The 12675-nt window shown below is 43.1% G+C and overlaps 1 protein-coding gene across 2 annotated transcripts in view; it reads right to left on the bottom strand.

Annotated features, from left to right (window-relative positions):
- Positions 1-12675, bottom strand: part of BCAR3 (BCAR3 adaptor protein, NSP family member) — a 139885-nt gene that overhangs the window by 9367 nt on the left and 117843 nt on the right. For both annotated transcript variants that reach the window (XM_026655463.1, XM_024217647.1), the window contains 4 exons: positions 10724-10852; positions 9004-9446; positions 6542-6642; positions 3790-4436 (listed from right to left, as the gene is read on the bottom strand). In XM_026655463.1, the coding sequence (XP_026511248.1) occupies positions 3790-4436; positions 6542-6642; positions 9004-9446; positions 10724-10852 (1320 nt within the window). The remainder of the gene's footprint in view (positions 1-3789; positions 4437-6541; positions 6643-9003; positions 9447-10723; positions 10853-12675) is intronic.

The following is a 12675-nucleotide window of genomic DNA, read 5'->3' as shown; positions in this document are numbered from 1 at the left end:
CAGGCTTTCTGCAGACAAGCAGACTTCACTACCTCAGTTACACCTGGTAAATGTCTGAGTGTTCCTTCACAATTCTGAGGGCTACAAACTTTATTTTTTAAATGAAAGCTGAGATTCTGATGTAATCAGACTTCAGGAGCTTGGGTCCTACACACAAATCTATAGTGTGCAGGCTTTAATGTGGCCCTGTTTGTATGCAAATCTGTTGTAATACTTTAGAATTCTGTGCTACCAATAGTATATAACCAATTCCAGACAGATGACAATCATTCAATCCCAGCAGCACAGGCAGAGAACAGGTTGTCATTTCAGGTTGCATCTAAATTAGTCTGATGGTCACAGGATCAGGGGGAATAAGCAAGATTGAAAGAGAACCCATAGGCACTTTGAAAGAGTCAAACCGAGTGAATGTAGCCATCAGAAAGAAGCATCTCCAGCCACATTTGTTACAGATCTTTTAATGTTCCATTATGGAAGCAGAGGTCTTAATTAAGTTTGCTAGGCTAATTACAGCCGCTAAGATTTCCTACTAAACTAGGGTACATCTAAGGGAATCACTTCACTCAACACACACTTTTGCTATTAGATTGAAAGCCATTCTTCTTATTATGATGGCTTTAAAATTCCATTTTTAAAACTTCTACTGTAGAAGGAGAAAAGGTACTAGATTAGTTAGATTGCGCTGGGCTTTGAAAAAAATAAGGGCTAGAGAAGTGCGATTATTAGAACTATTAGTTTTCTAAAGAGGCTTAGAAAACATGACTTATAAGGAAAGTTTGAAAAACTGGGCATGTTTAGTCTTGAGAAAAGAAGATTGAGGGGGACCTGATAAGTCTTCAAATATGTTAAGGGCTATTATAAAGAGGACTGTGAACATTACTGCATTAACTGAGATTTAGGTTAAATATTAGGAGAAACTTTCTAACTATAAGGGTAGTTAAGCTCTGGAATAGTTTTCCAAGGGAGGTTGTGGAATCCCCATCACTATAGATTTTTAAGTTGGACAAACACGGTCAGGGATGGTCTAGGTTTAGTAGTTCCTGCCTGATGAGGTCCCTTTTAGTCCTATACTTCTATGATTCTATGACTGTAAGGTAGCCAAATTCTGGCATTTCTTCCGGAAGGGTGGTGCAGAGGTGTAGCTGCTAAGTGGAGGTTCGCTGAGCCATTCTGTCTATGAGGGACACATGTGCATCAGAATGGCTCAGGAGGGCCTAGGGGAGCACATTTAGAAGCAGCCAGTGCCACTGCCTCAGAAAGAAACAGGTGTATGCTACCTCAGCATCTACTGGTGGATGCCAGCAGGTGGTTAGGGTGGGTATGCTAACCACCCCCCTACCTGGCTAATCATGCTCCCTTGGGGCTGTGGAGCCACTAGTAAGTATACTAGCATTGGGGGAGTACTAGCAGTAGCATTTTGTTGGGGAAACTGGCACAACCCGGTTCTTTCTACCTTACAGTGTAATATCCATGTTAGGCAGGTTTACCTGTCATTACTCAATACACCTGAAATTACTGCAGCACCATTTGTTCATTTTTATGGCTGACAGTAGTCACATGTCCCATTCACCAACGTGACTCCTAAATGAGTCTTGGAGAAACTGTGCAGTTCTCTGTGTAAGTTATTAGAAACCACAGAGGGGGAGAAAAAGCCCTTGCTAGGTCACTGAGCACGCAAATGTTTTTTAAAAACTGACCAACGCTCTTCTAAATCTCATGCTCAGTGAGTAGCAGATGAGACAAATGCTGTATCTTTATGAGGCAAGTTTTACAGTAAACATTGGAGAGAAGAGTTTGTTTTGAGTTATAACAAACAGCACTATCCATTTCTGCCTCTGGAGGAGCCATTGCCCCCCTCTGGATATTGGGCAGGTGATGTACATTTTTTAATATAATTAGAAACAATATCACTTCTCACTAATATAGTTCCCAAATGACTGGCTGAATTAACTGATGCACTGATTTCACCTACATAGCCTCATGTGAGTGCACAAATATGCCATTAGGAAATCACTACAATGCACCATCTCTTTGGCCTCCAGTGCCCTTTTTAAACTAACAAACCCTGAGTATGCTTTCGCAGTGAAGCACTCCTAACAAGCAGCAGCAGGACTGGAAAGGCCTTTCCATTCTTTCTGCAGTGGGCTGGCTGGTGCTACCATTATTTAGAATCGATCAATAACCATTCAATTCTAATGACTATAGAAGGAGTGTAATGGAGCTGATGGCAGTAAGAAGGAAATGCTATTTGAAATGCTACTCCATGTAATGCTGACAGATCCCAGTCGTCGGCGGGTGGGATCAAACCTGGGGCCTCTGGAGCTTAGTGCATGAGCTTCTGTCACATGAGCAAAAAACCTCTTAGCTCAGGCTGTAGGGCAGACTCATTAATTGCTCTCTAAGTGGTCTCAGTGCCACTAGATGGGACAGAACACCACACCCAGAAGATGTGTGGGTTTCATGTCATTTGAATCATAGGCATTGCAATTATGACATACCCTAACTCCCCTGGATTTCATTAGACCCAGTGCTACTGATTTCAATGGGAATTGGGTGCCTAAATACCTTTGAGGATCTGGAACCAGGTTCACACCGAAGAAGTGTGAGCCATACCACTCTTTCTCTCAAATACTGTGTTTCTAATGGATACAGCACTCACAACTATCCACTTCAAATGACTTAGAATTCAAATGGGTTTCATGTTCCCTTTAAATAAAATCATTATCCTGTAAAAAGGGCTGTTTGTACTTGAATTTCTCTCTTCCTTTTTCCATGTTGCTGAGTTCAGAATCGCTGCTCAACGATTTGCCTGTATAACAAAGCCTGCCTCCTTGTAAAAATATCTGCACGCTTCTGATGCTTACCAACAGGGCCGGCTCCAGGCACCAGCGAACGAAGCAGGTGCTTGGGGCGGCCAACGGAAAGGGGTGGCACGTCTGGGTCTTCGGCGGCAATTCAGTGGCGGGTGCCTCAGTCCATCTTGGAGCGAAGGACCCGCTGCCGAATTGCCGCCGAGGAATGAAGCGGCGCGGTTGAGCTGCCACCGAAGTGCCGCCGATCACGGCTTTTCCCCCCCCACACACCCCTCCTTTGCTGCTTGGGGTGGCAAAAAAGCCTGAGCCGGCCCTGCTTACCAAGGTGTGCAACTAGAGGATACAAATGGCATGGGAGGAGAGAACTGCATCTAAAGGCTCTGCAGCCACCTTCCACTACCTCTCATCCTGTCAAGGCCCAAAGACCCAAACAAGGGTTAGCAGAGCAGTATTCAGACAGGAAGCTAAAACAGATTGTATTCTATTCAGGTTCTTATTTCATGCCCACCATTTTGGTATCTGAGTGCCTTCCAGTAACATGAGCAATGTGTGGTGTTCTCTCTCTCTGATATGGGATTCATTCCTTCAGAATAAATACCATTTTTCCTAATCTCAGTTTCATGAGTCAGCATTTCTGCTGTAAATAAATCTACAACAAATAAAGAGAACATCAAATTTGTCTGGAATGGAGGGAAATATAGGTCTAAAATTAGGGACAACTAAGAGGGATTTTTGGTCCAGAGACAAATTTGTAATCATTCTTCAGAGGCTAAAAACTCTTTTCCAACCTTACCCCTTGATAAATCTCTGCAAGTCCCCCAAGTAAATATATACATTACCTTAGTCCCAGATCTCTCCTTTAATTCTTTCAAATCTTTTTTTTTTAAAAAGCTTAATCTGGCAGGGTATCCAGTGACATGCAGAAAAGTTACTTCCCTTTACAATTATTAAAAACCAAATAATAAAAAAAAATTACCTTGCAGTCCATTCTAAGCATATGCCGGGCAATAATCTTTGGATTACTGTTGGTGAATAGCTCCTTAACTCTTTTTAACATTGGTGTTTCAAGTGGCTTGTTTTCAGGAGGAAGAAGTTTGGATTCAAAATCATTTGGTTTAAAACTGGATACTGTCTCAAGAACAGGTGCTACAAACATGCTGCCCTCTTCAGCCATCTCTGTCCAAACTGCTAATGGATCCATTGAGCTCTGTAAGGCATCATCTTCATGGATCAGATAACTTGTTTCAGAGTTCCTGAATGAGAGCAATCCATTCTCTTTAGCTATCAGATGTTCCACGTAGCTGCTCTTCTGAGACAGAGATTGCTGTGTTGCTCCACAGTCTATGGAGGTAGCAGGGTTTAATTCACAGTAGTGTGCCTCTGAACTGTGCCAAGCTAAAGGAGACTGAGGTTGCCTCAGCAAGGGCACTTTGTTGGGTTTAGGTGGAGGCTTGGGACAGAGCTGGCTGTCTGATCCTCTAAGAGCTTCTCCTACTGGCGACTCGGAAGCGACCCTCCGAACTACTGTGGGGCTTAGAGTAGGTTCACTGCCTGTTCTAAATGCAGGGGAATTTGAACATGGGCTTGTATCTACTTCAGGTAGCTGAGATGGATGCCTCGAACCTATAGGTGAAGAACAGAATCATTTTTTATGATGTAATAATAGCATCTAAGGCAATACTACATATAATCCTGAGATACACTTTACAGTTCTTTTTTTGTTGCTGTTGTTGTTTACTGGGGGAAGTGTTTCAGATCATGTAAATTCTTCATTCTGTCAAACACTGTTTAAAACGTATATTTTAAGAGATGAGCTACCAAGCAAATTCTCCTCACAAAATCCCAAATACAGAGAGCAGCTGGGCTGTAATGTCACCCTGTGGTAACACTGACAATAACCCACATCCCCACAGCACACAAAGGCTGGAAAGTCCTGGCTTGGAATAGGAGTGAGTTTGTAACTTGATCTGCCAGATAAAAACAGAATCTTATAGCTGCACCACACGAGGCATATGAGTCATTTTAAAGAATGACAAGTTTTGAAATGAAAGAAAAACTTCCTTAAAGTGGAGTCTGGGCATGTAGTGAGGTACGAAAAGAATGAACTTCAGGGATTCTAATTCTGTATCCCTAGAAGACAGTTGACTCAAATGTGGGGGAACGTGTGTGCACTGTAATATTTACACACATAGGCCCCATCCTGTAGTTAGCACACAGGCAAACATCCCCTTGACATCAAATGAGGGCTGGCTGCAGGATTCTGAAGACAGAAGTTCCCAAATTGTGGCCAACGGAGCACTTGCTGGTTGTCTGCAGAGAGCTGACTGATCACATTATGCTGGTCTTACTTCTCATTACCAGCTGCTGCACTGCATTAAAGACCCCCAGATTGTAAGGTCTCCAGAGTAGGGACTGTCTCCTACTATATGTCTGTATGGTGTCTAGGGGCCCTGCTCCTGATTGGAGGCCTCTGGCCACCATCATAATATAAATAAATACATAAATCACACATGAAATACTTTCCTAATTTTACTTTTCAGGGTAATTGCTATAGGTGCTACATAAATGTTGTTGCAATCATGAATGGGAGGAAGGCCGTTCATCCAATCGCAAATGGGAAGGAAGGCAGTTTGTGCAATTATGTCTGGGAGTACAGTGGAAGGAGAGATGCTCATGACTAGACAATCTCTCTATTAAGGTGTGGTCCACACCACAGAAATGTTTGAGAACTCCTGCCTTTAGAAATCAGTTTAAAACCAACAACACCCATTTTATTTTATTTTTCAAACAGATTTAGTGCTCTAGAAAAGTTCAAGATTGACAGCCTTGGAAACCAAAGGCCAGAATTTATCCATAGAGCTACACTCAACCTCAGTGCAAGCTTCCTCACACAGTGCTCCTGTTTGGCATAGAAGGGGGTTCCCTTACAATTTTCCCCTCTGGGTGTAGCTTGGAGGGTGGGTGTGGGTGTGGGGGGAAGGTAAGCAAAATTTCTCTGGCAATTGGGCAAGTGCTAGTAAGTCTTCTATCAGTGGGGTAATGCAAATGAAACTGACCACATTCTTGTAAATTTCATATTGCTGCCGCCCAGGAAAGTTACATGGGGCAGCAGAATTGTGATATAAGCAGAGAGAGGAAGATCAAAGGAGGATAAGAGGAACAGAGCGTACAGCTGCCCCACTTCCTCTTCCCTAACCACCAGCAGTAACAAGTGGTGGAAAATAGCAGAGTACTGATTCTGCATTAGCTGCATTACCTGAGTAATAGCAGCGAAATGTACAAAATTGCATCAGGTTTACCGCAGCTGCTCAAGAAGCTATGGGCAGGACGGTATCAGTGAAACTCTTGAGGGTCTTGTAAAACTCTAGGGTTGAGATGGTGACACTGCCAAGAAGTGGACTTATTAGTGCCAAGCATAATAATCATTTTTCTGATGTGTAAACCTGATCACTAGGGTGCCATACCAAGCTGATAGGTGCCTTCGAAATAGAGTACTTGGTCTAGTAATTATAATGAGTATATCAACTTCATTTCCATGGGCCACTGAACAGTCATCAGATGCTAACTGTATTCAGTACTCTCACACTTGAGACTGTGAATTTCATGTGGGCTTCAGTCTCTGAAAATCTCTAGCATATTAAAATGTAACCTGAAGACAGGGTAGAAGGCTGACTGCCTGCTGGCATGCATCTTCTAAGGAGTTATTAGAAATCTGCCTACAGACATACCTATTGGCAGGTAGCTTTCTGACTGGTGAGCCTTTAGGGGGAATCTTTTCTCCTGGACGTGATCCAAACTAGCTGGCTGGCTACCACTTTTTTCTTTGTTTCTGAGGGGGGGAAAAAGGCAACACAACAATATATCATTAAAGTGCAGTAGGACACTTAATATACAGGCCCAATCTTCAGTTGTGCCAGAACTAAGGGGAGTCCTCAGCTTCCCACTTACAGCAGCTTAGAGGGTCCCTTATGCTGCCAGAGCAGCCCAAAGGGGCCATAGTATGGGCGAAGATCTGGCTCTGAGCATTGAGTACTGATAGTTATTGCTTTGTGAAACATGGTAATAGGTCTGTAATCATACAACATGGCAGGGCAGAAATTAATGCTTTATTCTCAACCTTTTGCATGCTGTGAACCCCTCTTACAGCAGAGGAAAGATCTGTGACTCCTTTTCTCTCCTAGCCATAAAGAGTTGTGTCCCCTGGTTGGAGTGTGTGTCACGACCTTCAGGTTAAGAACCCATTCTCTAACACAGTGATACTCAGACCTCAGCGGTTCAGGAGCCAAATTATCGATCAACATTGCCCAAAAGAGCCACAGGAGTGTGAATTATTTGTTTCATTTACTATCGAACTATATATTCAGATGACGGGAGAAATATTTAGTTTATTCTCACAGCAAAATGGCTGACCAAGTATTATTATTGTTTTATCAACTTCAATTGGTTAATAACACAGTAAAAACGTCCTGATTAGTTAATAATTAAATCACACCACTGGTTTAATATCACGTGCCGCAAACAGCTGCAGGAGACACATTAAAGAGCCTCTTGCGGTTCGCGAGCCTCAGTCTGAGTATCACTGCGCTAACAGAAAAGAAAGCTGCCCTTCCATTTCTGCCCTGGTTCAGCCACAGGAGAGTAATTACGGACATGCTTTGGTTGACACTCCCAGGAAAATCAGATGCCGAATAGTTATTTACAGGCTTTGGATGAACGACTTGTTCAGCCAACATTCAGTTTTCATAAAAGGCATTAACAGCATCTACCAACTGCATTTCTAAGTTCAAAAGCAGACAGCATTAGCAGCCCAACCCCACTGCTGCACAGGCACCCCTCTGCGTTCGTCTGAAGTCCCACTGACTTCACTGCGACATTTCATGGGCTAGCCCCTCCTCCCCCAGAGTCCCGTTCAAGTCAGGGTGGCTCCATAGAGGCATATGGGTCCAGCTGCGTAGATCAGATTCCAGGATCCAGGTGAGAATCTCAGACAATGATTTGGAATTTTTGTAGTCAAAAAGTTGCTATAGCAGTTTGGTTCCCTTTTTGCTGGCATGCTAAGACTTTTTCAATACAACACCTGAACTGGGCAGTAATGAAGAACTACAATCCATCGGCTGTCTCCTTCCAAACAGTCAGCTTTATTAGTGCACTTTATTTTAGTCCATCTCACTTTCTCTCTTTTTAACTCTCTTAACCCATTTGTGGCATTTTCTTCACAGCAGCAGAAGAAAAAGGGCTCAACTTGAGAGTAACAACAAAGCTTTTACTTTTTTTAACCTTCAATTTATGTTTAGTATTTTTATTATTTCTAAGCTACTGCACAAGCTGCACCATTATTGTATTTACAGAGACCAATTTCACTCACACTGGTTTGATACCATTGACTTCGGTGGAGAGGCTCCTGAGTCACACCAGTGTGAGTGAAAGGAACCAGCGCTACAGAGCGCAAACACCATCTTGCTGAGGAAACGGATCTCACTGCAAAAACCCCAAATCATGTTTTTTCAAAGATATTTTAGAGCTGATTATTTTCAAAATCTGATTACACCATTCATCTAGCTTGTTAGAATATCTGTACTTAACTGGGCTGCTGCCATATTCAAATGGCATCAGTAATCTCTGTGTTTTACATTAATATAATTGAAGACAGGTACCTTAAAGCTCCTTATTACAGCTGTTAGTCCTCTAAGGGTACGTCTATACTTACCTCCAGGTCCGGCGGTAAGCAATCGATCTTCTGGGATCGATTTATCGCATCTTGTCTAGACACGATAAATCGATCCCGGATCGATCCTGGAAGTGCTCGCCGTCGACGCCGGTACTCCTGCTCCGCGAGAGGAGTACGCGGAGTCGACGGGGGAGCCTGCCTGCCGCGTGTGGACCCGCGGTAAGTTCGAACTAAGATAGTTCGACTTCGACTTGCGTATCTTAGTTCGAAGTGGGGGGTTAGTGTGGACCAGCCGTAAGGCCTGAGCCAAAGCTCACTGGAGTCACTGGAGCCAGTGGGAGTCTTTTCACTGACTTCACTGGGCTTTGGATCAGGCCCTTAAAAATGAGTTATTAGATGAGATCGTGAGGCCTGATTCTTTCCCCTTGAAAGTAGAGGACAAAACTCCCATTGACTTCAGTGGGAGCAGGATTGGGTTCTTGACTCCCCTTTATGGAAGATGGTGGAACAAGAGAAAAGTACCTTAAAAGATTTCCTCTGGTTAAGCTGTGCTCCTGGGACTGCACGCCGTATATACTGAGGCTCAGCCTTTTTGCAGTCTCTGTTTTTCCTTCAGTGATATTGCATTCCTTTTGTCGAACTGGAGATACTCCGTACTTTTCCTCTAGACACCTCAGTGGCACGGTCCTGTTGATAGGCTGAAAAATAATTGCTCCACTCTGCTTTGATACTGGCCTGCGATTCCCCACATAACATCTCACTAACCCAGGGATGCTGTCGAAACTTTCAAGTTCGAACTGATACTGAATGCGGCAGTAGGCTTCATTGAGTCTGAGGACTGTTCTGTTGATTTTGAAATGTTGAGAGATGTTTTTCCACTGACAGGTAAGAACAAAGTTTCCAGGACTGGAGAGAGAATCCCTAATCAGGAAATCTCCATCTCTCTGAACTAGGCTTTCTGCCACCTTAGAGAGAAAACATACAAAAACAAAACCCCACATTCGGAGTCAGAAGGGGAATACTCAGCCTTGGCTAGTATCACATCAGTAGAGTCCTGTTATTTAATCCTAAATGTAGGGCCCAATTCTGGCTGCTCTGTGAGCACAGGTTTAAAACCAGAATAGACAGGATGGAGGAAAAGCGTGGGGCAGAATGTTGCCCTCTCTAATTCTGGCTCCTTCTAAACTCCAGAGGCCATTCCACAGACTTTCTGCAATAGGAGTCTGTGAGGACCTTCTAGGACAGGGCCAGAGAATGCAGTCCACGTGTTTGTGTGCATATTTCCCCAATTTGTCAAAAGAAACTCATCTGTGAAGGGGAATGAAGTTACTCAGAATACTGGAGTACATAACACAACTTTTGATCTCTCTCTCCCTCTCACACACACACACACAATTACACAATTTTAGAGGACATTGTTGCAGGCAACCAGAATTTGTCTTTTAGTTATTACTTCCAGTTACTTCACGAGAGACAAAGAGCTATTCTTAAAATGGGTTTCACATATTCTTCTCTTTCTTTTGCAGTATGCACATAAAAGCTGAAAAAACCCTGTTTCTTTCTGAACCAAGCTGGCCCTTCCCATTTGACAAACATTAATTCATTAATTTTCAAACCACAGAGCTGCCTGCTTCTGACTGCTCTGCTTGATTTTCAGCATCTGCTGATGGCCCCAGGAAAGCTCATAACTGCGAGAACAGTGTCTGACAGGTGCATGTTGATGATGAGCCAGCAGGGGGAGCTCGTGATGTTTTTGGTGTAGAAGACCAAAATAAAAAGATAGCGACTCCAAATAACTATTAATTATTATTACTACTATTACTACTAGTATGCTCTTTTATAATTTCAGACTCAAGAAAGGTAGAAGATTGGAACATTTTTCAATTCTGGATAATCATACCAATCTAAATTCAGGCCAACAGCTGAACAACAATATTAGGGGACAGAGTGTAGCTCTTGTCTATAGCACAGAGGAGTATTCTTACCTCTCCTCACTGGATGGTTTTTCGTTTGTTAAAGTATAAGAAAAAGTGGATTTCTTCCCTCAGTTTCATTTCTCACCAAGGCATATTAAGTAAACAATATCAGACACCGCTTTTCTCTCACACTGGAAGGCATTCCGGTTCTATTGAATTGGGGACCTCATGCAGACTGTATGTAACACTCCAGTGTTAACCTGTCTGTGTCTGTATATGAAAGCCCACAGCTTTGCCTGTGAAGGGAAGATCCAGGAGGGACATACCTGCCGAGGAATGCGTCCATGGTACCAAGCATGGCTACGTAAGTCTTCGCTGCTCAACAGCAGCTCTTCCTCTAACTCTTTCTTCAGCTTTTCCGGGGTGTTGTCCATAACCTGCCTCTCCCTAGAAAACTGCAATAAAGATTAAAAGGTTTGACTCTGCCAGGTTTAGTGATTAACATTTTATATCCCTCAAAACTTTCATGCCATATGTCACACGCTCTGCACTAGGCACTGGAACATGCCGGGTGCTCCGTTTAAAAAGCTGACCTGCCTTTGATCTCTAATCTGAATTTACAAAAACTAGTGTCAGGTGCGCAATGACGACACACTGTGCTGAGTGCATAATAAATGGCCCATCTGTGCATCAAGAGATAACATGCACCTACTGAGCCACTTCAGTAATTGCATCTTGCCAGTAAGAATTCCAGGTACGATAAGAAGCAGAGATGGGTCCAAAGCCGCCGCCCCAAGACTTTGCAGTTTAATTCAGATCTGAACTCTACTCTTTTGCCCCATTCTAAGAAAGAATATCCTAAACTATCAGGACAGATACAGGGTGGACAATTCAGTATTTAGGCTGCATGTGAAATATCTGCCTTATTAGAGGCAATTTTCCCTTCAAACACTTAATTCTAAGTAGAAGTACAGACTCATTGAACCCTGCATCTTCAGGCAATTCTCCTTATTCCTTCCTGAAGAGAGCAAAAATCTTAGCTCCCATTAGGACACCTCCCTACAATGTGTAAGGTCTTCTGGGGGATTCCTCCACCTCTATAATATACCAACCATAAGATCTTCTGTGGGATTTCTCCCCCTTTCAGCAAGCACAGGATATTCAGGGGATTGCCATGTCCCTCTATTCCCAAATGATGTACCGCTTCCATCTGGGGCCCTTAGTCCTTCTCTGGAGTGTGACTAGGGTGACCAGATGCCCCGATAAAATCGGGATTGTCCCGATATTTAACCCTTTGTCCCGCATCCCAATCGATGTACGATCGGGACCCCATTTGTCCCGATATTCAGGTGTCACGTTATTGATTTGAACTGGGACCATATAGAACATGGTTGCAACCAAAGTCCTGTAGTGGCACCAAATCTTGCATAAAGGGGGTCAAATGAGGTGTCTAAGACAAGGTTATGGTTTGCTGGTTATAATTATTCTGTCTATATGTGTGTATCAATTTTGTAGTTGAAGTTATGAATATTGGCTCTATACTGTCTGTATTTCAAACTTATGCTATGCTTCTGGGAGAATCCCTGACAAGTTGGTGTTAGCTCTGCCTAGCCTGCTTGATGGCCCATTAAGGACCATCAGCTATACAGCTGACCGATGGAGAGAAGGCAGATACGCCTTGTAACTCAGCAAAGTATGCAGGAACTTGCCCATGTGACTCCAGACTCCATTTTGCTGTAATTTTCCACAGTAAGAACAAAAAGGTGTTCTTACACCTGGAAAAGACTATAAAAGGCTGATGCCTTATCTCCATCTTGTCTTCAATCCTGCTTCTTACCTCTGGAGGGACTTTGCTACAAACAGAAGCTCTACACAAAGGACTGATGACCCATCCCAGCTGGGGATGTATTCCAGAGACTTGATTTTGAACCTGCAGTTTATTTCATCACTGCTACAAGCCTGAACTAAGAACTTTGCCATTACTGTATGTAATTGATTCCATTTAACCAATTCTAGCTCTCATCTATATCTTTTTCCTTTTATGAATAAACCTTTAGATTTTAGATTCTAAAGGATTGGCAACAGCGTGATTTGTGGGTAAGATCTAATTTGTATATTGACCTGGGTCTGGGGCTTGAGCCTTTGGGATCAGGAGAACCCTTTTTCTTTTACTGGGTTATTGGTTTTCATAACCATTTGGCCCCATAACGAGTGGCACAGGTGGTGATACTGGGAAACTGGAGTGTCTAAGGGAATTGCTTGTGTGACTTGTGGTTAG

Source organism: Terrapene carolina, unplaced genomic scaffold (assembly GCF_002925995.2).
Source record: "Terrapene carolina triunguis isolate 2854851 unplaced genomic scaffold, T_m_triunguis-2.0 Scaffold210, whole genome shotgun sequence".
Classification (NCBI taxonomy): Eukaryota; Metazoa; Chordata; order Testudines; family Emydidae; genus Terrapene; species Terrapene triunguis.
The sequence above is the reverse complement of the archived record's forward strand: the minus strand, read 5'-3'. Positions and strand labels throughout refer to the sequence as shown.